This window comes from Rhinatrema bivittatum, chromosome 14, assembly GCF_901001135.1.
Source record: "Rhinatrema bivittatum chromosome 14, aRhiBiv1.1, whole genome shotgun sequence".
Lineage (NCBI taxonomy): Eukaryota > Metazoa > Chordata > Amphibia > Gymnophiona > Rhinatrematidae > Rhinatrema > Rhinatrema bivittatum.
Window position 1 is genome coordinate 80,871,270 of NC_042628.1, and position 22,419 is coordinate 80,893,688.

At 44.8% G+C, this 22,419-nt stretch overlaps 1 protein-coding gene across 1 annotated transcript in view; it reads left to right on the forward strand.

The window, feature by feature from the left end:
* The first annotated feature begins 868 nt into the window (after window positions 1-868).
* Window positions 869-22,419, forward strand: part of TOMM40 (translocase of outer mitochondrial membrane 40) — a 53,249-nt gene continuing 31,698 nt past the window's right edge. Inside the window, exons 1-5 of the mRNA XM_029576344.1 lie at window positions 869-1,103; window positions 1,464-1,616; window positions 1,925-2,132; window positions 11,715-11,782; window positions 20,884-20,976. Of these exons, the coding sequence (XP_029432204.1) occupies window positions 1,931-2,132; window positions 11,715-11,782; window positions 20,884-20,976 (363 nt within the window). The 5' untranslated portion in view covers window positions 869-1,103; window positions 1,464-1,616; window positions 1,925-1,930. The remainder of the gene's footprint in view (window positions 1,104-1,463; window positions 1,617-1,924; window positions 2,133-11,714; window positions 11,783-20,883; window positions 20,977-22,419) is intronic.

Consider the following 22,419-nt stretch of genomic DNA (forward strand, 5'->3'; position numbering starts at 1 on the left):
GTAAACAATATACACAAATCAGCCTAATAACCTTCAAGCAATTTCCACTGCATATGCACAGCCTCCATTCTATGCAAATATATCTCATGCATATTCAGCATCGATGGAGGGAGAACCAAACAGGTCATAGCAGGCAAGCACTGGAATATTTATTTTTTATTTATTAAGGCTTTTATATACCGACTTTCTTGATACAAATCAAATCAATTCGGTTTACAATGAACTAAGTAGAATATACAATTAACCAATCAACAAGAGATACAGAGCATACAGTTACATTATAACAAGGAAGCCTTAACTTGGAGTAGGAAAATAAAGAAGGGGTGAACGGAGCAATAAATATATAAAGTGAAATAAAATAGAATATGTTACTGTTGATTTATATAAGTGCTACAGTCGTATAAAAAGTACATCCCCCACCCCCCGGAAGTCGGGCTGCAGGAGGACAGAACAAACAGGAAGCCCTCGCTCATCTCTGCGAGAGCAGAGCTGCCCGGTTCCCAGGGCTGATTACGTGCAGCATAAGGTGGGTGGAGTTACTTATGTCACCTTCAGCTCAAAGGAAGGGGAGGAGCAAACTCTTCCTAACCAAACACCAAGCACAGCCTCTATGGTAAGCGAACGCAAGAGAAACTCTATCATCTTTGCGCCGAGCATCATGGGTAGCAGGCGCCTGACCTTAGCGTCCTCGGCCCCGCATCGACTCCTTAGCCGCAGCCAATCAGCTCGGGAAAGGGAAACGTCACCGCCCACAGATATCCGTCAGAGAACGGGGGAGAGAGAAGGGCGACCAATGCGGGTTCGACTTGCTCTGTAAGGCCCGCCCCTTCAGTAAGGGTTTCTTTTCAATGACTTTGGGACGGGCAGTTCCTGGCAGCCAATCAGTGCGCAGCAGGCTAGTAAAGCTTATCCGACTGCACACGCTTCTTTCGAATGAAGCCGGAGGGGAAGCCAATGGAAATCGGAGCTCGTCTCCGTTCTAGTTCGATTGACCAATGATGCCGCGGTGGCGGGCGAGACATGCGCTGCAGTAGGGCTAGGTTGTCCTGCACGTTGGGAGCAAGCCGTGGATATTGCGGTACTGCCCGGTCTCCTGCAGTTGGGTAAGCGCGAGATGCCCGCTTGTCATCTGCCCTGCGGCCGCCAGCAAAGCGCAGGCTGCTGTTGGGAGCCACCGGGAAAGAGCTGCCAGAAAGTTGGGGGGAGGGATGAGAAGCGCATGATGATGATGGAGAAGGTGCAAGACGGGGTGAGGGAGAGGAAGAGAAATGCAGGATTGCTTGTGGATAGCGAGGGACAGCAAGGAGCGCTGAAGAGGAAGCCCGGGAAATAGGATCATGTGGAACCCCCAAGGACACGAGTAATAAGCAGAGCTGCAAGAAAGAAAGAAAGCCAGGCAGAAAGGTTGCAAACGGCTTCTCTTTATTTTCCTGAGAATTAACTCTTTTTTTCCCCCCCTTTAGGGGCTGCAATTTAGCTCAAGATTTGTGTCCGACTTCTTGGCTCGGATCCTCACGGGATAAGAGTGGCCTAGAGCCGGCGGGTAGTGAGGTGCAGTCAAGAGAGAAAACGGTCCAAGGGAGGCCTGGGGCAGCCCAGCACCTGCGGGAGGAGAGGTAAATGTTTACTGCTTGCTTTGGAACGAGTGTTTTTCTGGGAAACGTTCTTAGTTTACCCCAGCTTCCTAACTGAGGCTAAGTGCACCAGGTCTGGGGCCTCTTTCCGAATGCTAATTTGAGACTAGCATATGTTGTTTATTTACACAAACGATCATGGCAGAAGCAAGGAATGTGATACGTTCAGTTATGTGTAATCTTGCTAAACGTCTTGTTGTTTCTCTGCTTTAGCTTGAATTGATAGCTCTGCAGATCCTCTGTACATTTGGCTGACCAGATAAAGTGGTAAATCGTTTATCTATCTTCAGGTAAAAATGGGAAACGTCCTAGCAGCTAGTTCCTCAAGCTTGCCTTTGACAGCAACAGGGCCAAGTCCTGGACTGGTGTCTGTTCCACCTGGATTCACTCTCCCCCCTGTTACTGGACTGAATACAGTACAAGACAAACCGCGAGAAGAAAAGACAGACAGATTACCCAACCCAGGCACTTTTGAGGAGTGTCACAGGAAGTGCAAAGGTGAGCACTCTTTTTTTTTTTTTTTTCCTATTTATCATGTACTGCTTAATCCAGTTACTTACTAAATGGTTTACACTAAAATTAAACCCAGCCCACAACCACTCCAAAACAGACCCTTTCCATACAACACAATGTCATATAGAAAATAGGCAAGCCCAATTCAAGTTGTCGGACACTCCACTAATTGCATACAATGATGGAAAATAAGACAGACTACATTAAGATAAGTCATCTTGCACAATACCACATGCACATCCTTCAGGCTTTGAGCAGCTTAAGGAATTTGATAGTTTCCCTTATTTCTAAGGAAATCTTATTTCACAAAGTGGACGCAACATAACTAAATACTGAATTTTGCATTGACATTAGCCTAGCTTGCAGCAGTGCTGGAATCCTGAAAGGATCCTGGTCTACACTGAATCTTAAGAGCTTATTAAGTATTCAGGTCCCTGATTATCAACATACATGTACAGTAGACAAAAGCTTAAATTTAATACACTAGCAACAAACGAAGCATATGTAATAAGAGTAGTGCGTTCTTTATTTCAGAGTCCCCCTATTACTTGAGTGGCCATATTCTGAACCAACTGTTGGCGCTCTTCTCGTGCTCTTCTTTTTAGAGCACAAATTTCCTGGTATTTCATTGCAAATAAAGTTCCCTGTACATACCCAGATCAGTCCAGACTCCTGGGTTTTGTACCTCTACCAGCAGATTTATTTATTTAATCACTTTTATATACCGAACATTCGCGTTAACTTCATGTCGGTTTACAAAAACATAATAAAGAACACACCATCAATCATTATCAAATGGATATGCTAATATTCTACAATAAAATAACAATAAAAAACAGTGCCCTTGGAGTTGATGGATAAATTTTAAGACCGTATCAATCTCATCTCAGATGGAGACAAAGTTTTATTGAAACTGCTAAATAATGGAGAGTGCCACCTGCGGTCCTTCAGTATTTTCCTGTCGCCAGCAGATGGCAGATAGTGCAAAACATGCAGTCTGAGTAGAAAAGAAGACCTGAAGATATTTCAGAAGGAGCCTCCCAGGGAGTTGTGAGGTCCTGGTGGGGCTATACTCCCTGGTCGAGGCAGACAAGCAGGGGATTAGTGACCCTTTAGCTCGATCCTGTTAACAGTGTCTGACAACTAGTGGTCCGCAGCGCTGTGACCCGCTGGCGATCCTGTCTGCTCCATCAAGGACACAGGGAAGTATATTATTTCTTTTGGCCTCCCTCCTTTTCCTAGTAAAGATTTTTCTTTAAAAAAAAAACAAAAAAGTGATTTTTTTTTCCCCTCTGCTGCTGTTTTGCTCCTTTGTTCAGGGAGGTCAGGTGACCCAGGGGGTGCAGTGGTTTTTTCCTGGCATCTGTCTTTTCAGCGGAGCTGAGAGGGGCTGTTTTCGGTGCGTGTTTTTGGTTACGCCGTGTGCTGCGCTTTGCTGGGCCTGCGGGGAGGTGGTCGCAGCTAAGTTACTCCATCCGATGCGTCGGGTGTACTATTGGTGGGGAAGGCACGTCAGCAGAGCCTTTCTCTCACTTTTTTGCTGCATCTTCGGCATGCCGTGCCAGCCCGGGGATGGGAGGTGGGTCAGTGGCCATTTTGGATGCTGCCGTGCGGCCGGCCATGCAGTCTCCTGCACGTTCAGGGGAGTCCGGGTCTTCTCTGTTGCTTCCCAGCTGCTTTGGGTACTGGGATGGTTCAGGATGACCTTGAAGGGGGAAGATTTCCCTCTGAATGCAGTGCCCGCGGAAGTTGGATCGAGTCTGGTGACTCAGGCTTTTTTTCTGGGTTGTTTTTTTTTTGTAAATAACATTTTTATTCATACTGAAAACAAGTACAACACATTTTAGACGGGTTCACACTAACACTCATCTAATACAATACCAACAGCACAAAGTAAACAATGTTATCTAATACACGCATGTATAAAAGATCCATACTGTTCCCCCTTAACTATGTACAGTATAACATTTCCTAGTGTTCATTCCCAAAAAACCCTCCCTCCCCCCCCCAGCTTGAGAGAGGAAAATATAATGACCGCCTTGTTACACTGCAAGAGATTCATGTAGCAGAAATTAACAGGGATATATTATATGGTCCTGCTGAAGTTTCCGAGATAGACCACAGTAACCTAACATCAAGAGAAAAAGGGATCCCAGGGGGATTATGATTTAACATAAGGGCCCCAGCGGGCTTCTATGTCTAGGTACGAGTTGTGCTCTGCCAGGCTTTTTCTTCTGTTTCATCTCCTGATGCACAAGGCTTTTCTGGCCAGGAAAGCATCAGAATGCAAGGTGACTCTCGACCTCAGGGGGTGGGATGTTTCTAAATTAGCGCAACCAAAATTTAATCCTGCTAAGAGCGTGCTGACGGACCTAGGCACCTTTTTGGCTTGGCTTTGGGTTCTGGGGGGACCCACAGGATGACACGGAGGATCAGCAGGAGGTCCCTGGGGTGGTCCCAGGCGAGACTCCACTGCAGGATGCACTGCACTTGATTGAGGATCTGCATGAGGTGCCTGTAGCTGAAGGGGACGATTCCAAGGCGGTTCGCCTCTTTCACAAAGAGGAACTTGGACAGCTGATTCCACAGGTTATTGAGGAGCTTGGAATCAAGGTGCCACAGGAAAAGCCGGACTTGGAGGGCGCAGATCCGATTTTGGATGGCTTGAGAAGGCCAGCTAAAGCTTTTCTCTCCCACAAGTCTGTGAAGAAGCTGGTGGTCAGGGAGTGGGATACTCTTGTGTCCAGTCTGCAAGTCAGAAGATCTATGGAGAAGCTTGATCCTTTACTGGAGAACGTCTTGGAGTTGTGTCTGCCCAAGGTGGATGCCTCGGCAATCATGAAGAAAATTACTCTTCCGGTAGCGGGCACCACCGCATTGAGGGATGTACAGGATCAAACGTTGAAGCTCCATTTCAAGCAGATTTTTGAGGTTGCAGCCGTAATGGACAGAGGGTAAATGTGCAGCAGTCTGGTGCAGAGGGCGTGCCTCCAGTGGGTCCAACAATTGCAGGAATCACATCCTGCAGGAGCAACGGAAGTGAAGCAGGCAGATCGGCTGGAAGCAGCAGTGGCGTATGGAGCTGTTGCCTTTTATGATCAATTTTGTAATTCCAAAGAAGGAAGGGTCTCTCAGGCCTATCCTGGATTTAAAGAAGGTAAATTTTACCCTCAGAATTCCGCAGTTTCGCATGGAAACGTTAAGGTCAGAAATTGCAACAGTCTGAGTTCTTGGCGTGTCTAGCTCTGACAGAGGTTTATCTGCACATAGCCATCAGGCCGGACCACCAAACATTTCTACAGTTTATGATTCTTGGGAGGCATCTTCAGTTTCAAGCCCTTCCTTTTGGCCTAGCAATAGCACCACGTACGTTCACCAAGGTGATGCTGGTGGTGGCAGAGGTGTTAAGGGAAGGATCTCATCAAAGGATCTCTGTCAGTGGTCGGTGCAAAAAGTGCTGGACATCACTAGGCTGGGTGGTGAATCTTCCAAAAAACCAGCTTGTTCCCTCTCTGTCCCTGGAATATTTAGGGGCATGGTTTGATACAAGGAAGAGGAGTGTATTCCTCCTGGAGGACTGGTTGCGGAAGCTTGAGGGGCAAATTTGCCGCCTGTTGGAATTATTTGCAGGTCCTGGGTTCTATGGCTTCAACCTTGGTCCTTTGGGCATTTGCACATATGCAACTTCTCCAGAGGGCTCTCTTCTCCCCATGGAATCCTTTGTCAGGTCCCTCTTCCTATAGAGGGGAAACGCAGGAACAGACTCTCTGGTTGGCTACTTCAGGTCAATCTGGATTGGGGAGTGCCTCTGACAGTTCCGGATTGGGGGTTGGTCACTACTGATGCCAGTCTTTCAGGCTAGGGACGTATGTGTTAGGATCAGGTGGTCCAGTGCTGGTGGTCGAAGAAAGAGGCTTCTTGGTCTATCAATCGGTTAGAGACAAGAGCAGTACGATTAGCTTTACGTGCGTTTCTTCCAAGAGTATGAAGTAGTTAGAGTTCTGATGGACAATTCGACTATGGTGGCTTATATCAACCGCCATGGTGGAACCAAGAGTCAAGCAGTGGCACAGGAAGCGCAAGAATTGGGCCTCTGGGCAGAGCAGTATTTGGAGAGGATAGCTGTGTTGTGCATTGTCGGGGTGGACAATGTACAGGCGGACTTCCTGAATCGCAAATCATTGGACCCAAGAGAGTACGTCGGACCACCTTTTTGTTTTATGGAATAGTCCAAGGAAGGGGCGTCAAGCTTCCAAAGCTACGATTGTGCGTTTGTTCAAACAGGCAATCAGATTGGCGTATGTTTCCAGGGCTGGTCGGTGCCTGAAGGTTTGAGGGCTCATTTGACACGTTCATAGGCAGCCTCTTGGGCTGAGGCCCAACAGGTGTTGCCGCAAGAAATATGCAGGGCAGTGACTTGGAAGTTGCTGCACACTTTCGCCAGACCCCATCGATTGGCTGTTGGGGCTTGGACTGTGGTTTGGTTTTGGTGAGCGGGTTCCAGGTCCCACCCAGTTTAATGGGCTTAGGTGCATCCCAGGAGTCTGGACTGATCTGGGTACGTGCAGGGAAAGGAAATGTGGTTCTTACTTGATAATTTTTGTTCCTGTAGTACCACAGATCGGTCCAGACACCCACTCATGGTATAAGGGGGGAGAGTTGTCTGTGTTTATAGTTTAGGTAGGAGTTACTGTAAAGTTGTTAACAGGTCACTGAGCTGGTGGGTTTTTTGTTGTTTTTTTTTATTCTACTCTTAGCACATTACAGGGTCACCACTCTCTTGTTTTGTGGAAATTAGGGTGGGCTGTTTTTTAAAATTTGTTTTAGTTTTGGCATCTTGGCTTGGATATAGTTCCATACTGACGACTGTAGGTGGCGCATTACAATATATAGCAGTTTAAATAAAACTTTATCTGTCTCCATCTGCTGGCAGGGATACAAAACCTGGGAGTCTGGACTGATCTGTGATACTACAGGAACAAAAATTATCAGGTAAGAACCGATTTTCCTATGGAAACCTTGTGTGGTTTCACAACAGTTAAGATGCAAACTTGTGGGGGATTCTGGGGATGACATCAGTCGGGTAGAAAGCAGCTTTCACTTTTTCCCTGGGCATCCACAAAGAATCCTTCATTATTTTAGCCAATTTTGTGCATCAACCCTACAAAGTGCAAAAACGTATTCTACAAGATTTATGGACAATTTTGTTTATCGATTGATTGAAGACATGCCGAGCAGACAAATCCAGGCCTTTGCTTGAAGAAAAAAACATGGCACCAGAGTTGTCACAATCTGCGGAGGGCCTGACCAAGGCCACGATCATAGATATTTCTAAAGCGGGCTCAACGGCAATAACTGAACAGTTATCCAAACTGCAAGCATTGGCTCAGTGTGCTGCGGCAGTCAAAAAAGCAAACAGACTGTTAGGAATTATTAGGAAGGGAATGGTTAATAAAATGGAAAATGTCATAATGCCTCTATATCGCTCCATGGTGAGACCGCACCTTGAATACTGTGTACAATTCTGGTTGCCGCATCTCAAAAAGATATAATTGCGATGGAGAAGGTACAGAGAAGGGCAACCAAAATGATAAAGGGAATTGATCAGCTCCCCTATGAGGAAAAACTAGAGAGGTTAGGACTTTTCAGCTTGGAGAAGAGACGGCTGAGGGGGGATATGATAGAGGTGTTTAAAATCATGAGAGGTCTTGAATGGGTAGATGTGACTCGGTTATTTTCACTTTCGAATAATAGAAGGACTAGGGGGCACTCCATGGAAGTTAGCAAGAAGCACATTTAAGACTAATTGGAGAATTCTTTTTCACTCAACGCACAATAAAGCTCTGGAATTTGTTGCCAGAGGATGTGGTTAGTGCAGTTAGTGTAGCTGGGTTCAAAAAAGGTTTGGATAAGTACTTTGGAGGAGAAGTCCATTACCTGCTATTAATCAAGTTTACTTAGGGAATAGCCACTGCTATTAATTGCATCAGTAGCATGGGATCTTCTTAGTGTTTGGGTAATTGCCAGGTTCTTATGGCCTGGATTGGCCACTGTTGGAAACAGGATGCTGGGCTTGATGGACCCTTGGTCTGACCCAGTATGGCATGTTCTTATGTTCTATGGATGATCTTAAGGAGCAGCTCAAGAGTTATAGATTGTTTGCATTGGAGGTTTTCGAGAAAGTGGAGAAACATGAAATGCAACTTGATACAGGGAAACGCAGCAATTGCGGATCTCCAGGCCCAACGCAAAGCCACCACAGCCAAGTTAGATGTCTTGGAAAATGGAGCAGGAGAATCAACCTGCATATCGTGGGGTTTTCTGAGAAAGTACAGATGGAAGAATTGTTGTCATTCTTGAAGACCTGGCTGCTGAATGCTCTCAAGGTGAGCTTGAAGTTTCGCGCAGTCTTGGTGGAATGGGCACATAGAGTAGGCCCAGTGGGAGCGCTGGGAGACAAGCCATGGCAGATTATTGTAAAATACTTAACTTTACTGATAAAGCACAGTTATTAGCTACTTACCTTAAGTGCAAGGAACTCTTATGATAAAAATCTTGATTCTTCCTGATTACCATCGTAACTCTCACAGAGTAAGGAAAGAGCTAACGCCATATTGTAAGCAGCTATATAAGTTATATTACGGCTGCAACCGTGTGCGTGTGGTTTGTTTGTTTTTTTTTCCTGCTGGTTACAGTGCTTTTATAGTGAATTTACTCTCCAGTTTCCGGCGAGATTGAGTATTCCACAATGGCGAGTCTCTTTATTCATACTGCTTCGGAAGTTCAGAGCTTTCTGTCTCAGCTGGGTGAGAGAACATCAATTTTTTACCTTTTAATTGGAACCGTTCCATGCATGCAAGTTGATCAGTGCAAATTGGCTGTGCATGTTTACTTTCCTCTCCGTATTACCCATAAAGGTTTGGCTTTTGTAATCATTTTATAAGGTTAATCATCTTGGATTCTTGTTCTTCATGGATGTCGGGAGATCTCCAGGATCGATGGCGTAGAGTGCTGAGGAAGGAACAACTTTGGAGCTTCAGGAAGCTTGTGCACCACAGACCCGGGAGATGGAATCCCTGTTAGGGAATCAAGGGGCACTTTCTTTGAGAAAGAAGGGGATGCGTGTGCGTGTGGTTTGTTTGGTTTTTTTTCCTGCTGGTTACAGTGCTTTATAGTGAATTGGTTTATTTTAACTCTGATCGGCTAAGCTGCGGAGAAGAGTTTTTGGCAATGGGTCTAGCTGTGGGACCCGCTGTGAATCGTTTTAGTTCTTTAATCAGGCATTTAACCTCTTATTTTGTGCCATGATGGTAAAAGTGCATTTCAGGCCTTTAAATGTCGATGGCCTGCACTCGCCAATTAAGTGCAAGAAAGTTTTAACAGATCTGAGAAAGAGGCTCCAATATCGTTTTTCTCCAAGAAACTGGCCTAGATGATTTTGAAGGTAGGAAATTAAGCAGAGATTGGGTGGGTGGCTGCTGTTTTTCATCTTTTTCCGTTAACGAGGTGTGGTGATTCTTTTGCATAAAAATTTGTCTCTTGCATTTGAAAAGCAATTTTCTGACAGTGGCCGCTATATTATTGTATTGGGCTCTTTATTTGGAAAGAGAATTTATGCTTGTCAACATTTATGTCCCCTATATGTACTCCCATGTTTTTGTTTTGGTGGCTAAACTCCTTCAATGGGTCAACTATTTTGTGTTATGGGAGGCATGTTTGACCTAGATCATCTTTTGTCTGAATTGACATCCCCTTGGGAACCTGTAAATGTCTTGCATTGCTCTCAGCCGCTAAAACTGGTACTCATTGTTGGAAGTTTTGCTTTAAAGCGCTTTGAGACCTAGAAGTGGTGGAGGCTCCTGAATAAGCAATCTCCTTTCACTTCTCCCTTTTTGAGCCTTCCTAGTGGTAGAGATTATAAAGTGTTTCAAGATTGGAAAGCAAAGGGTTTCTTTTATATTGGACAGTTTGTAGAGTCCATTATTTTGTTTTGTCGTTCTTTTGCACGGTTAAAGGAAGACTGGGATATTCTCAATTTGGATTTTTTTGGCCTACCTTCAAGCTAGTCGTCGTCGTTCTTCAGTTGGGAGGGGGAGTTTCGGATCTATTGCTTTCTCTGATCCGGAAGTAGTTTTTTTGGTTTTTTTTACACTACACCTAAATGTAGTAATTAATGCTCTCGGTTATTACAAATTAACGACTGCTGTGCTCTACTTAGTCTTCCACATCTAGTGGAACAATGGCACACGGATATTGAGCAGCTGCTTGTAGCTGATGTTCAGACTGCATTTTCTGCTCTTTACCGCCATTTAAAAGCGGCCAATTTACGGGAGATCCGGTTCAAGATCCTCCACCGGGTCTATATAACTAGAGCAAAGGGTGCCAAAATGAAACTTTGGGCTTCTGACACTTGCTCGAAATGCGGTGCCGTATTAACCGGCTGCCCCAAGTGCAGTGCTTTCTGGAAAGGTGGCACAGGTTATCTTCATTGATTGATTGTTATGGGTCGTCCTTGTATGGTCGGGTAAGATGTTATATTTTTAGTGTTTTGATGATGTCCCAAAATGAGAAACATAACTTTCTTGGCAAGATTCAGAGCTATTTTCTCCACCGGGAATGCTGATAGCTTGCCTAATTTAGATCTTTGGAAAGTGGACATGAGAAACCAATCCTCTATAGAACGCTTGTATCATAACTTTAGTTGATTTTGTTTGTTTGTTAAAGCAGCGGAATTATAATTTTTTTTCTCTAGTCCAAACTTCTCCATATGATGTAACTACTTGCTTCATTCTTTTATTTTAACGCTGTGACCAGTAATATTATTTTGTCATCTGTTTAAGTAATTTGATGGTGATGTATGAATGAGGAATTAAAGGAAATTATTGATTAAAAAGGAGGGTCCTCTTAGCAAACACTTTTGTGTTGCAGTGGTTCCTGTATTGCTTGCAGGGCCTTTGGTGGCTTTTGGGTTTGACGATATTTGTACAAGCTTTTCCTTTGTCTGTATTGTAACCAAGTCACTTATTGGTGAGTTTTTGTTTGGGGGGTTTTTTTGGGTTTTTTTGCATCGTTCTCTCCTCTAATAAAAACCTGTTCAAAAAAAAAAAAAGATGCAAACTTGTCCTCCCTAGTGTCATCCACATGAGAGAGAGAGAGCACTTCCCAGTAGGCGGTGCAGGAGGAAAGCAGAGGCTGCAACATTTGCCCTGCAGCAGGCGGGGGAAACAGTGTAAGTGGAAGAATTTCTTATCCCCAGGCAGTGGTGGAAAGTAGCACAGAGCAGAAGTGGAAGTAAAGAATGAAAGACACAGACTGTGAAGGGAGGAAAACAGTTGTGGAGGGCTGGCAGAGGATAGAAGAATAGTTGGGGATGTGATGAAGTCTTGGTTTGGGGATGGTTGGTAAGAGTAAAATAGAGACAGAAATGTGATTGTGCCCTGGATTGATTACTGTTGGAACAGAATGCTAGGCTCCAGTACGGCACTTACGTTCTTATGTTCTTAATTTCCAGTGATGCATGAATATTTTCATAAAATATTCCCTGATGTCTGTATACTTTCTCCTCAGAGTTGTATCCCGTCCAGATGGAAGGGGTGAAGTTGACTGTCAACAAAGGCCTCAGCAATCACTTCCAGGTAAGGGAAGGCCTGTCCTCTCCACTCATCAAACGTGCTGAGCTATTTCTGTTTCATGAATCGGGAGCTGGAGGGCCAGATGTGACATTTCCAGCCGCCAGCTTGCAGGTGCCGGCTGCCTATTCAGATTCTGGGGCGGAGGTAACGAGGCGTGCTGACATTAGTGCAGGTTTTTGCTCCTGCTTTATCAGGCATTTTTTTTTGCGGTAAGTTAACCCTGGTATTTAATAAGGGTTTTAACTCTTTTTTAAAAAAAAAGGGGGAGGGGGGAGGGGAGTTAAACAGGAGTAAAATGTAGCATGGGTGCATGCAAATCCCCTGTAAAAGAAGGCATTAGCTGTTCCCCAGAAAAGCGCGGAGGTGTGTTAGGCAGACAGCTTTAAAGCACATTTATCTTTTAACGAGGGAGATCTAATTCCTGGGAGGCAGCAGGAGTAAAACACAACTCACGTTTTTAGTAGCGGTGTTATACTAATGCTTTGCTCAGTGTGGTAGCGTCCAGATGTTTCTACCACTCTGGACACAGCAGTAGAATAACTTTGGCCACCTGAAATATGAGATTGCTCCACCTTGGACACAGGAGTTTAATTTGCAATTGTAAGTTCCCTGTACGTACCCGGATCAGTCCAGCCCGTGGGTTGAGCCTCCTGTCCAGCAGGTGGAGACAGACCAAAACTGTGAGGGTCTCCTATATCAGGACAGAGCCTACCCTGCAGCCCTTCAGTATTTGTCTGTCTCCAGCAGGTGCAGGTTCCCCTTCTTCTTCCCTTTGTTTCCCTGAGGGTCTGGATCAAGCAAGTATTTAATTCTTGTTTAAAAAGAAAATAAAGAGAGGACTCTGAAAGTTTTCTCCCTTTTTCCCCTCACAGAGAGAGTTCTGTCTCTCCGCTCTGCTTGCCCATCCTAGGCCCCTTTTTCCCGGTGACCGTCTGGGGTGTGATACAGGTGGTCCAGTCCCTCCCCCAGTATCTAGCGCTCCACTGTACAACAGGACCCTCTCAGGGAGTGGTTTCCCCTGGCTTAGCTGAGCAGTTTGTATTTGTTACTCTTTAAGAACTGTGAACAGCTCCAGCAGAGTTCAGTCGCTGCCTCCGCTGACCAGCGCCAACCCTGCACAGCTCAGCTGTTTGAGCCCCCCCTCATGCCCCGGAGGGGGTGCCTGCCCTCCCCCTTCCCTGGAAGTCTGTTGTTTCTCCGTGGAGTTTGTGCTTCTTAAGCACAAATCCTATTTAGCCAGCTTACACCAGGAGGAAGATCCATCCTTGGGCCCCCCCCCCCCCACCATAAAACCCGCGAATTTCTCCTCCGCAACCTTCGAAGATGCTGGAGGACCAGGGCTCGGTTAGTGTGGTCCCGGGGGTCCTGCCACAGCCGCCGCCAGTCCCAATTCCAGATCCGGATGTTGACCCATTGCTTCCTAACACCCCCCCCCCCCCCCTCGAGGGGGACGATCCTCGGGTGCTCTGCTTATTTCAAAAGGAGGAACTAGAACCGCTCATTCCCTTCATTTTGCAGGAACTGGGAATTGAGTTGCCCCCAGCGGATACGGATATTCAGGGTGCACAGTGCCAAAGTGCAAACTGTTCAGCTGAATGTGCCTGCCCTATAAAGCTTACCCTTTGAAATTATGCCCAGCATCTGTCTTGTATACAAGGCCGTTTTGATCATCCTCCTTCCAAATTCAAGTACTTACCTCCCTACTCCTGTTAAAGCACTTTCCGGCCTTAGTGCAGGTTTTTCAAGTTAACTTATATTTTAGCGTGCTTTTTATATTTTACTGCTCAATTATCCCATTAGCTTACTGTATCCTGCGGTACTGCTGGTATCTACTGGGCACATTAACCAAAGCCAGTGTTAAAATGTAACGCTTGTTTTATTGCATCATCCCCTCTGAGTGCGAGTCAAACAGGAGCAGGCAGAAAGCACTTTTATTTTAGCTTATGCTCCTACCATCTCCTGCAGCCTATTGGTTATAAGCACAAAATGGGAGCGCCTGGGTGGTCTAACTCTAAATAGCACAGTGGGATTAGGGAGAGAGTTAGAGGGATGAGCATTGCAGAAAGCAAAAGATAAGGGACGAGGAGAGCTACTCACCCACCGTACTGCAGCAAGTGAAAACTGGGCCTAAGCAGGTGGGAGATGGGAAAGGAGTAGATGTGGGAGGGTGTGGTAAGTAGGAAGAATAGATGAACAGTCTAGGGGAGGAAAGAAGCAGCATATTACGCAGAGTTGCCTGGGAAATGTCAAGAAATTTGACTCTGATGCGCCTTTTTTGTAGGTTGGTCAGACCAACAAACTTGGCTCTCTTTTCTTTCACCTTACTTTGTTTGCACGTTCCTGTGGCTTTTTTGCCACTCCTGGGCCCCAGGAAATGCTCACTAATTTTCCTGCTCTCCTTCCACTACTAATCTTAGGAGAACAAGTTTGGTGATTGTTTTTCTTAGGTTATTGAAATTTGATGCTGTGGGTATATGCCTTGAATTAAACAACTCAATGTAATTTCCTGGGATAGAAGCAGATGATTTGAAGAAGTGACGTCATCGGCAAAGATGGCGGCCTAAATTCTGAGCTCCCAGCGCCGCTTGCTTAATCTGCTTCAATCCGATGTTAGTGAATCCGATCTCAACCTCACGGTGATAGCCATTTGCAATGCCATAATTCCACCAGCGATGGCATGTCCTCCAAACGTAAAAATATCGATTTTAAGCGTTACTCTTACCGCAAAGATGGAGAGGCACAAGACGAGGGCGTCGGTGAGACTCAAGGCGCCGCCATACCGCGCAAAGAGGTAGCTGAGACTCGCCCGGGTCCCACTGATACCTCGGACTCTGACATACCAACCAGAACAGAATTCCGTGAATGGTTCTCAAACTTGAGAAAAGACATAAAAATGTACCAACAAGAAATGCTCAAGCATATGGCAGAAATATGGGAGGACATAGCTACACTGGGTAAGCGGGTAGATGATCTGGACACCCGTCTAGATTGTCAGGCTGAAATGGCCAAAACTCTTAAATCTACTTGCACCGACCTGCAGGAAGATAATCAAACTATAAAGATAAAATTGGCTGACCTAGAAAATAGGGCGTGAAGAAGCAACCAGCGTTTCAGGGGGTTTAATGAGTCGCCGGGGAATGAGGACTGCAAAGCACTAATCATACGCTTCTCAGTTCCTACTAACATTGAGGCTGAATCTAACCCCCCTCTAATACCAAGCTCGACAGGGCACATTGCGCGCTCCGCTTGCCAGTCGCCATCGTAATATTGTGGTTTGCTTCAGTGATTTTTCAACTAAGGGTCTGGTGGCATTAGCAGCCAGAAAACAAAATATCTGGCACTGGGAGGATCTCTTTAGATAAGTCTCACACAGCTGCTTTGTAAACCCTTGTGGTTGATATCTGGCGCTTACGCTACCCCAAATCCAGATCTTACACTTTTTTTTAAATTAATAATTTTATTAAACTTTTAACATAGAAATGCTAAGTCAGTATCATTATGAATGCAAACTATAAAACAATCCCCCTATCTCCCATCCCCGCAGGCGTAGCGGAGCTTGACCCCATCTTCTGCAGGATCTGAAGTTGTTAGGGGCTAAAGGATGACCTTTTCTCGGTCAAGCCTATGTATCAAAGTTCACAGTGCTTAGAGAGGAGATAAGCCACCGCTAAAACAGAAAAATGGACAGTTTAGTATGATACATCCTCACCCAAAATGTTATAATTCAATGCTCTCCCCCCTACAGCACTGGATAGAATAAAGCATCATATTACAGTTGAGCAACGTAATCAAGAAATGGTTGCCAAGCTTTAAGGAAAGTAGGCATCTTCCCATATTTGGAAAGATCTTACACTTTTTTTTAATCAGCGACACATGACCTTTACACAAGAATAGATTACTACTTTGTGGACAAATTGCTAACTCATAACATTAGAAAAGTAGAAGTAGGCATCATCTCTTGGTCTGATCATGTCCCTATTTCTATGGATATTTTGTTTGACCGGTACGATAGCGGGAAAAAATGTTTGCGCCTTAATAACTACCTCCTACAGGACACAGCTTACATTAAAACAGTTACCCTTGCTATCCAAGACTTCTTTCTGGACAATGAGCACTCTGTGGTATCCCTGGTTACAGTCTGGGACTGCTTCAAGGCCTATGCCTGAGGTTTGTTTATTTCTTGCTCCTCCTTCTTGAAATGCCAGGAAGCAGCAGCCTGCACCTCACTTTGCCAAAAAATCCAAGTTCTCTCACATCAACACTTTTATAAATAATTCTAAAAACGATTTTGCCCAGCTGGTCAAGGATAGAGAGGACCTGCAATGCCTAGTGACCTCTAGAATTGCCCACTATTTGGAAATAACCAAGCAGGAATATTTTGAGAGAGGAGAAAAAGTAGCAAATTTCTAGTGAATACATTTTAAAGATCAAAAATGCCGCAGGTCAGATCCTCACCACTAATACGGAAATCGGGACACAATTCTTATCATTTTACCAATCCCTATACAGCGCTGATGCCTCAAACACAGAGGCGATAGAGAATTAGTTGAACTCTGTCCCCTTACCGCAAATTTCTGAGGCTATGAGGGAATCCCTGGATAGCAAAATTACCCAGAGATCCTCGCCACCATTAAAAATCTAAAGGTTGGCAAGGCCCCAGGCCCTTACGGCCCAACAGCTAAATTTTATAAGAAGGTTGCCCCTACAATAGTAGTCCATCTACAAAAGGTACAAAAGATTAGCTGAAATAGGAGTCATGGATACCACATTAAAATCATTTTTCTCCTACCTATCACATAGAAATTTCCAAGTAATGTTCAACAACAGTCTCACGAATAAAGTAAACCTCAACACAGGAGTGCCCCAAGGATCTGCCCTATCAGCTACACTTTTCAACATCTACCTACTACCTATCTGGCACGCACTAGAACGCCCTGGTTTGACCCACTTTCTATACGCTGATGATATACAAATATTGGTCCCCATACAGAATATGCTGGAAGATACATACGAGAAAACAACTCTCTCAGAAATCAAACAGCATCTAACTGACTTGAAACTCATAATAAAGATAGAAAAAACTGAATCATTCTCGACAAAAACACCACCACCCCCATGTTACCACTTAAAACAGAAAACCCAAATACCTTAATCTCACCTGTAACTCATACATGAAATCTAGGAATCACCATAGACAAAGAACTTTCATTCAAAACCCACATAACCAACAAAATTAAGGAAGGATACCACAAACTACTGACGCTCAGACGTCTTAAACCCTTCCTTGCACAGGATGACTTCAGAACAGTCCTGCAACTACTCATCTTCTCCAACCTAGACTACTGCATCGCTCTACTCCTTGGCCTACCACTTGCTACCATGCGCCCCCTCCAGATCCTACAGAACACAGCTGCCAGAATTCTGACTGGATCAAAAAAAGGATTACACCAACTCTCATCTCTTTACACTGGCTCCCAATAAAATACCGTATAGAATACAAAGTACTTACAATCCTGCATAAAATAATCCAAGGACACCAAAACAACTGGCTAAGCAAATCCATTGTAATCCACGCTCCAAAACGGAACCTACACTCAACGAACAAAGGCCTCCTCAAAATCCCTCACGCCAGAACCACAAAACTAAACACAACCTGCGAGAGAGCCATATCCATCACCAGCCCCACACTATGGAACTCGGTACCAATGGAAATAAGAAATCAACCAAATATCAACATTTTCAAAAAAGACCTGAAAACCTGGCTTTTCACCAGAGCCTACTTAAACTCACTCAATTAACAAGACCACCATCCAACCAAGCAACCCAACACCAAGAAAAACTCTCCGTCCCTCAATCAATTAAATAACTACCGCCATTTGAACACATAAGTCAAGGTGCAACTGACCTCACTCACTACCCCTAGCCTATATGTAACAACAGTTTCTTTTTATATGTATCAACAGTACCACATGTATGAACATTGCGATATTAGATTTTTTTTTTATTTTTTTTTTTAGTTTTCTTTTTCCACCACTTGGCTTGCTGCATTTTGAATATAGTTGTTTAAGGTAAAAGTTATCCTGCTACACTACCAGTTACTGCAACGTTCTACCACTTATGTTAAACTTCTATCATCTTCTTTTTCTACTCCCAGTTAGAATCATCCCTGTTTTATTGTAACTTCTTTTTCTTTTTCTGTGCACTTGTTATAATTTGTAATGTATACTCTCAGGTTATAGTTATGTACGTTATAATGTATTGCTCACCCCTTGTTATATGTAAACCGACATGATACGACCATCCGTGAATGCCGGTATAGAAAAACACAAATAAATAAATAAAATAAATTAGATTGTTAATATGTAATAATTATTTTATAAGTAATCAACTAACAATCAAACCCCAAAACCTTCCTTCTTTATGACATTTTGCTGTGTTGACTTTTGTAACCAATCTTATTTCACGAGCATTGTAAACTGTTCTGATGGCGAAACCGAATGATGGTATACAAAACATGTCAAATAAATAATTGCCTGCGTAATTGAGGATCTCTGTTACTAGATTCTAATTTGGCTGGCATTACTGTCATAGCTAAGCCCGGCCGCGACTCTTCCATGTGTGCTTCATACAGACTAATATCTTTGATAAACCTGGACCTAAATTATTAGCTAAAATACCGGCTGACTGTCTTAATTGTTTCATTTCTCAATTCATCCATCAAGATCAAGCAGGATTTATCCCAGGTAGAATGGCCAGTGACAATGTTCACAACATTTTGAACATTATATGGGAGGCCTATAAGAACCATATTCCAATCCTCTTACTAGCTATAGATGCTGAAAAGGCATTCGATATGGTCCACTGGCCATTCTTATTCACAACCTTAAACAAAATGGGATTTGGGACTCACTTCCAGAATTGGTTGAGCTCCCTTTATCATAACCCCAAAGCTTGTCTTAAAAATCAATAGCGGGTACTCGGACACCCGAAGTCAAAAGGGGTGACAAGGTTGCTCACTCTCACCCACACGCTTCGCTGTTTTTCTAGAGCCCCTGGCCATAATCATAAGGAATAACCCCCTCATTTCCAGCTTCAACCTGGGACCCCAGTCATTCAAGAGATCATTGTTTGCAGATGATATTTTATTTACGATTAGCAACCCTCACAATTCACTATCAAAAACTGAATCTAACCTGGTGTCTTTCAGCGCTGTTTCCAACTGGGAAAAGTCAGAGCTCCTCAACATTTCCTGCGACTCGCACCTTGCAATCGCACCATTCGTTCAAGTGGGTGCAGCACAAACTCAAATACTTGGGCATTTAAATTGGTAGATACCCGGAGGACCTTTACTCTTTAAACAACATCCCATTACTTAAGAAAGTAGGGTCAGGACCTAGATAACTGGGCCCGGCTCACACTAACATGGCTAGAGAGGATCTCAAGAATAAAAATGAACGTCTTACCTAGATTCCTCTACTTATTTCAAACTCTCCCAGTATCCATACCTAATTATGGTCCTGCGAACCTGGCAAAAGAAACTTTTTAGGTTCTTTTGGAAATGTAGACCTAGGGTTGCACGTACTACTCTATTTCAGCCTAAAACCGAAAGCGGCCTAGGGGTAGCTAATCTACAGTGGGTACTATACAGCTGCCCAGCTACGCCTGATCATTGAGTAGCACAAGTCTAAATTAATTAGAACCTTTTATCTTCAAGATGTGCCCCTGCAGGCCATCCCCTGGCGTTCCTGGCGCCAATGCCCCAATTTAGGTCCTACAACCTGCCACACCCAGAACTTTATGGACCGCCTGGAAACATTACTTGTTAGGCCCAGCATCCTATTTTCAATCCACTTTTCTATTTCACAACCAATTGTTTGCTCCCTGCTTATCCCTCTCGTCTTTCAAATTATGGGATATGCAACTTGAGCAAATATTGGTGAATGGTAAGACACTAGCCTTTAGCGAGTTTTCACTCCCCCAATCTGAATTCCTTCCCTATCTCCAGATTAAACATTTTATTTCTGAACTGCAGGTGAAATCTCTCCCTGAATAAATCCCTTTTTGAAGACTCTTGTTTCCAGGCTCACAGCATGAAGGGATTGATTTCTAAAATCTATACATTACTAAAAGCACAGCCAAAGAGCAAGCCAGCCCACATGAAAGCTTGGAAACAAGATTTCGGACCAGCAATTGGTGCAGATGACTGGCTTTTTATCTTCCAGTCTACCAAGAAGTCATCCATAGCCTCCACACTACTCGAGAATGGATATAAACTATTATTTAGGTGGTAGTCTACTCCGGTTCGGTTTCACAAATTCTGTTCCTCCATAAGCTGCTCTGCTCGAGGTACCTTCCTGCATATGTGGGGGGCTTGCTCTGCTAGTCAAACTCTCTGGCACCAGATATCTACTGTTTTAACCCAGATTTCACAAAATAAGTCAAGATATCCAGAGAATCGGCTTTATTGAACCTCCCACTCCCGGACCAAGATCAGACGTCACCAATTTTTTGCATCGCTACCAATAGCTTTATTTTGGAGCAGCCTTATCTACCAACGAGACAAGGAACCCCCCCCCCCCAGTTTGGACAGTAAGTAAACTTACTGCCATAAAACATGGTTTCTCCCTGTGTGGGAACCTTGCCTGATTTGGAGACAGTCTAACTCGTAAAGCTGTTTAGAGCAAATTATGATCTCGCCTAGCTTTGCTCCTGATCGTTGGACCTACGTGATGCTTTGTTTGCCGCTGTATGCCTTTGGGATATAATTTTGCCTGGTTATCCCTGATTGAGAAAACATGACAGGCAGAGAGTGGAAGGAACCCTATGTAAAACCTTGAATGAAATGGGCACAACACTTAAGTTATTATAACAGTTTATTGGTTAAGCTTCTGCTTTTACGATGTTTGTTAAACTGTGGTTTTGTAAACACCAATGAAAACTGGGGGGGGGAAAAAAAGCAGCAGATTTTAATTAAGTTCATGCCTTTCAGTGGTAGCTCAAGGCAAGTTACATTCAGGGCTTTGCTGCACATTATCTGTGGAAGTTGGTTGTGGAATTAACGTATGTTTTGAGTCACTTTTATTTTTTCATGTTTACTTGTTTAGGTGAATCACACGATTGCACTGAGCACCATAGGAGAATCAAATTATCATTTTGGGGCCACGTATGTTGGAACAAAACAACTGAGCCCTACAGAGGTGAGAGTAATTCAAAAACGGGAGATGCAGAATTTTGCAAACTCGTAGGAGTAGGGTGGAGGTGGAGGTGAATGTGTGACTGGGGAGAGAAGAGGGGTGGGCAGAGGTAGATGTGAGCTGGTGAAGGGGGTTAGATGTGAACGGGTTAAGGGCAAACTCGTAGGAGTAGGGTGGAGGTGGAGGTGAATGTGTGACTGGGGAGAGAAGAGGGGTGGGCAGAGGTAGATGTGAGCTGGTGAAGGGGGATGGATGTGAACAGGTTAAGGGCAAACTCGTAGGAGTAGGGTGGAGGGTGAATGTGTGACTGGGGAGAGAAGAGGGGTGGGCAGAGGTAGATGTGAGCTGGTGAAGGGGGTTAGATGTGAACAGGTTAAGGGCAAACTTGTAGGAGTAGGGTGGAGGTGAATGTGTGACTGGGGAGAGAAGAGGGGTGGGCAGAGGTAGATGTGAGCTGGTGAAGGGGGTTAGATGTGAACAGGTTAAGGGCAAACTTGTAGGAGTAGGGTGGAGGTGAATGTGTGACTGGGGAGAGAAGAGGGGTGGGCAGAGGTAGATGTGAGCTGGTGAAGGGGGTTAGATGTGAACAGGTTAAGGGCAAACTTGTAGGAGTAGGGTGGAGGTGAATGTGTGACTGGGGAGAGAAGAGGGGTGGGCAGAGGTAGATGTGAGCTGGTGAAGGGGGTTAGATGTGAACGGGTTAAGGGCAAACTCGTAGGAGTAGGGTGGAGGTGAATGTGTGACTGGGGGGAGAAGAGGGGGTGGGCAGAGGTAGATGTGAGCTGGTGAAGGGGGTTAGATGTGAACGGGTTAAGGGCAAACTTGTAGGAGTAGGGTGGAGGTGAATGTGTGACTGGGGAGAGAAGAGGGGTGGGCAGAGGTAGATGTGAGCTGGTGAAGGGGGTTAGATGTGAACGGGTTAAGGGCAAACTCGTAGGAGTAGGGTGGAGGTGAATGTGTGACTGGGGAGAGAAGAGGGGTGGGCAGAGGTAGATGTGAGCTGGTGAAGGGGGTTAGATGTGAACGGGTTAAGGGCAAACTCGTAGGAGTAGGGTGGAGGTGAATGTGTGACTGGGGAGAGAAGAGGGGTGGGCAGAGGTAGATGTGAGCTGGTGAAGGGGGTTAGATGTGAACAGGTTAAGGGCATGTGGGTAGGAGAAGGTGGGAATGGATGAGAGCCAGCGAGGGGCAGGAGTGGTGGATGTTTTGTGTATGAGGGGTGGTGTAGCACGCAGGGGAGGGACAGGGTGGGGTGGATACGAGCTAGGGAGGAGGAAAGTAGTTCTTGGCAGGAAGGTAGGAACAGGTGGAGATAAATGGGAGAAGAGTAACTGTTAGTAGATGTCAGCAGAGGCACGAGGAGAGTTTGAGATAAAAATTGTTGTGTATGTTTTTGTAATTTGCTGAGATTGGTGGATCAGTGAAATTACATTTTTTAAATAGAGG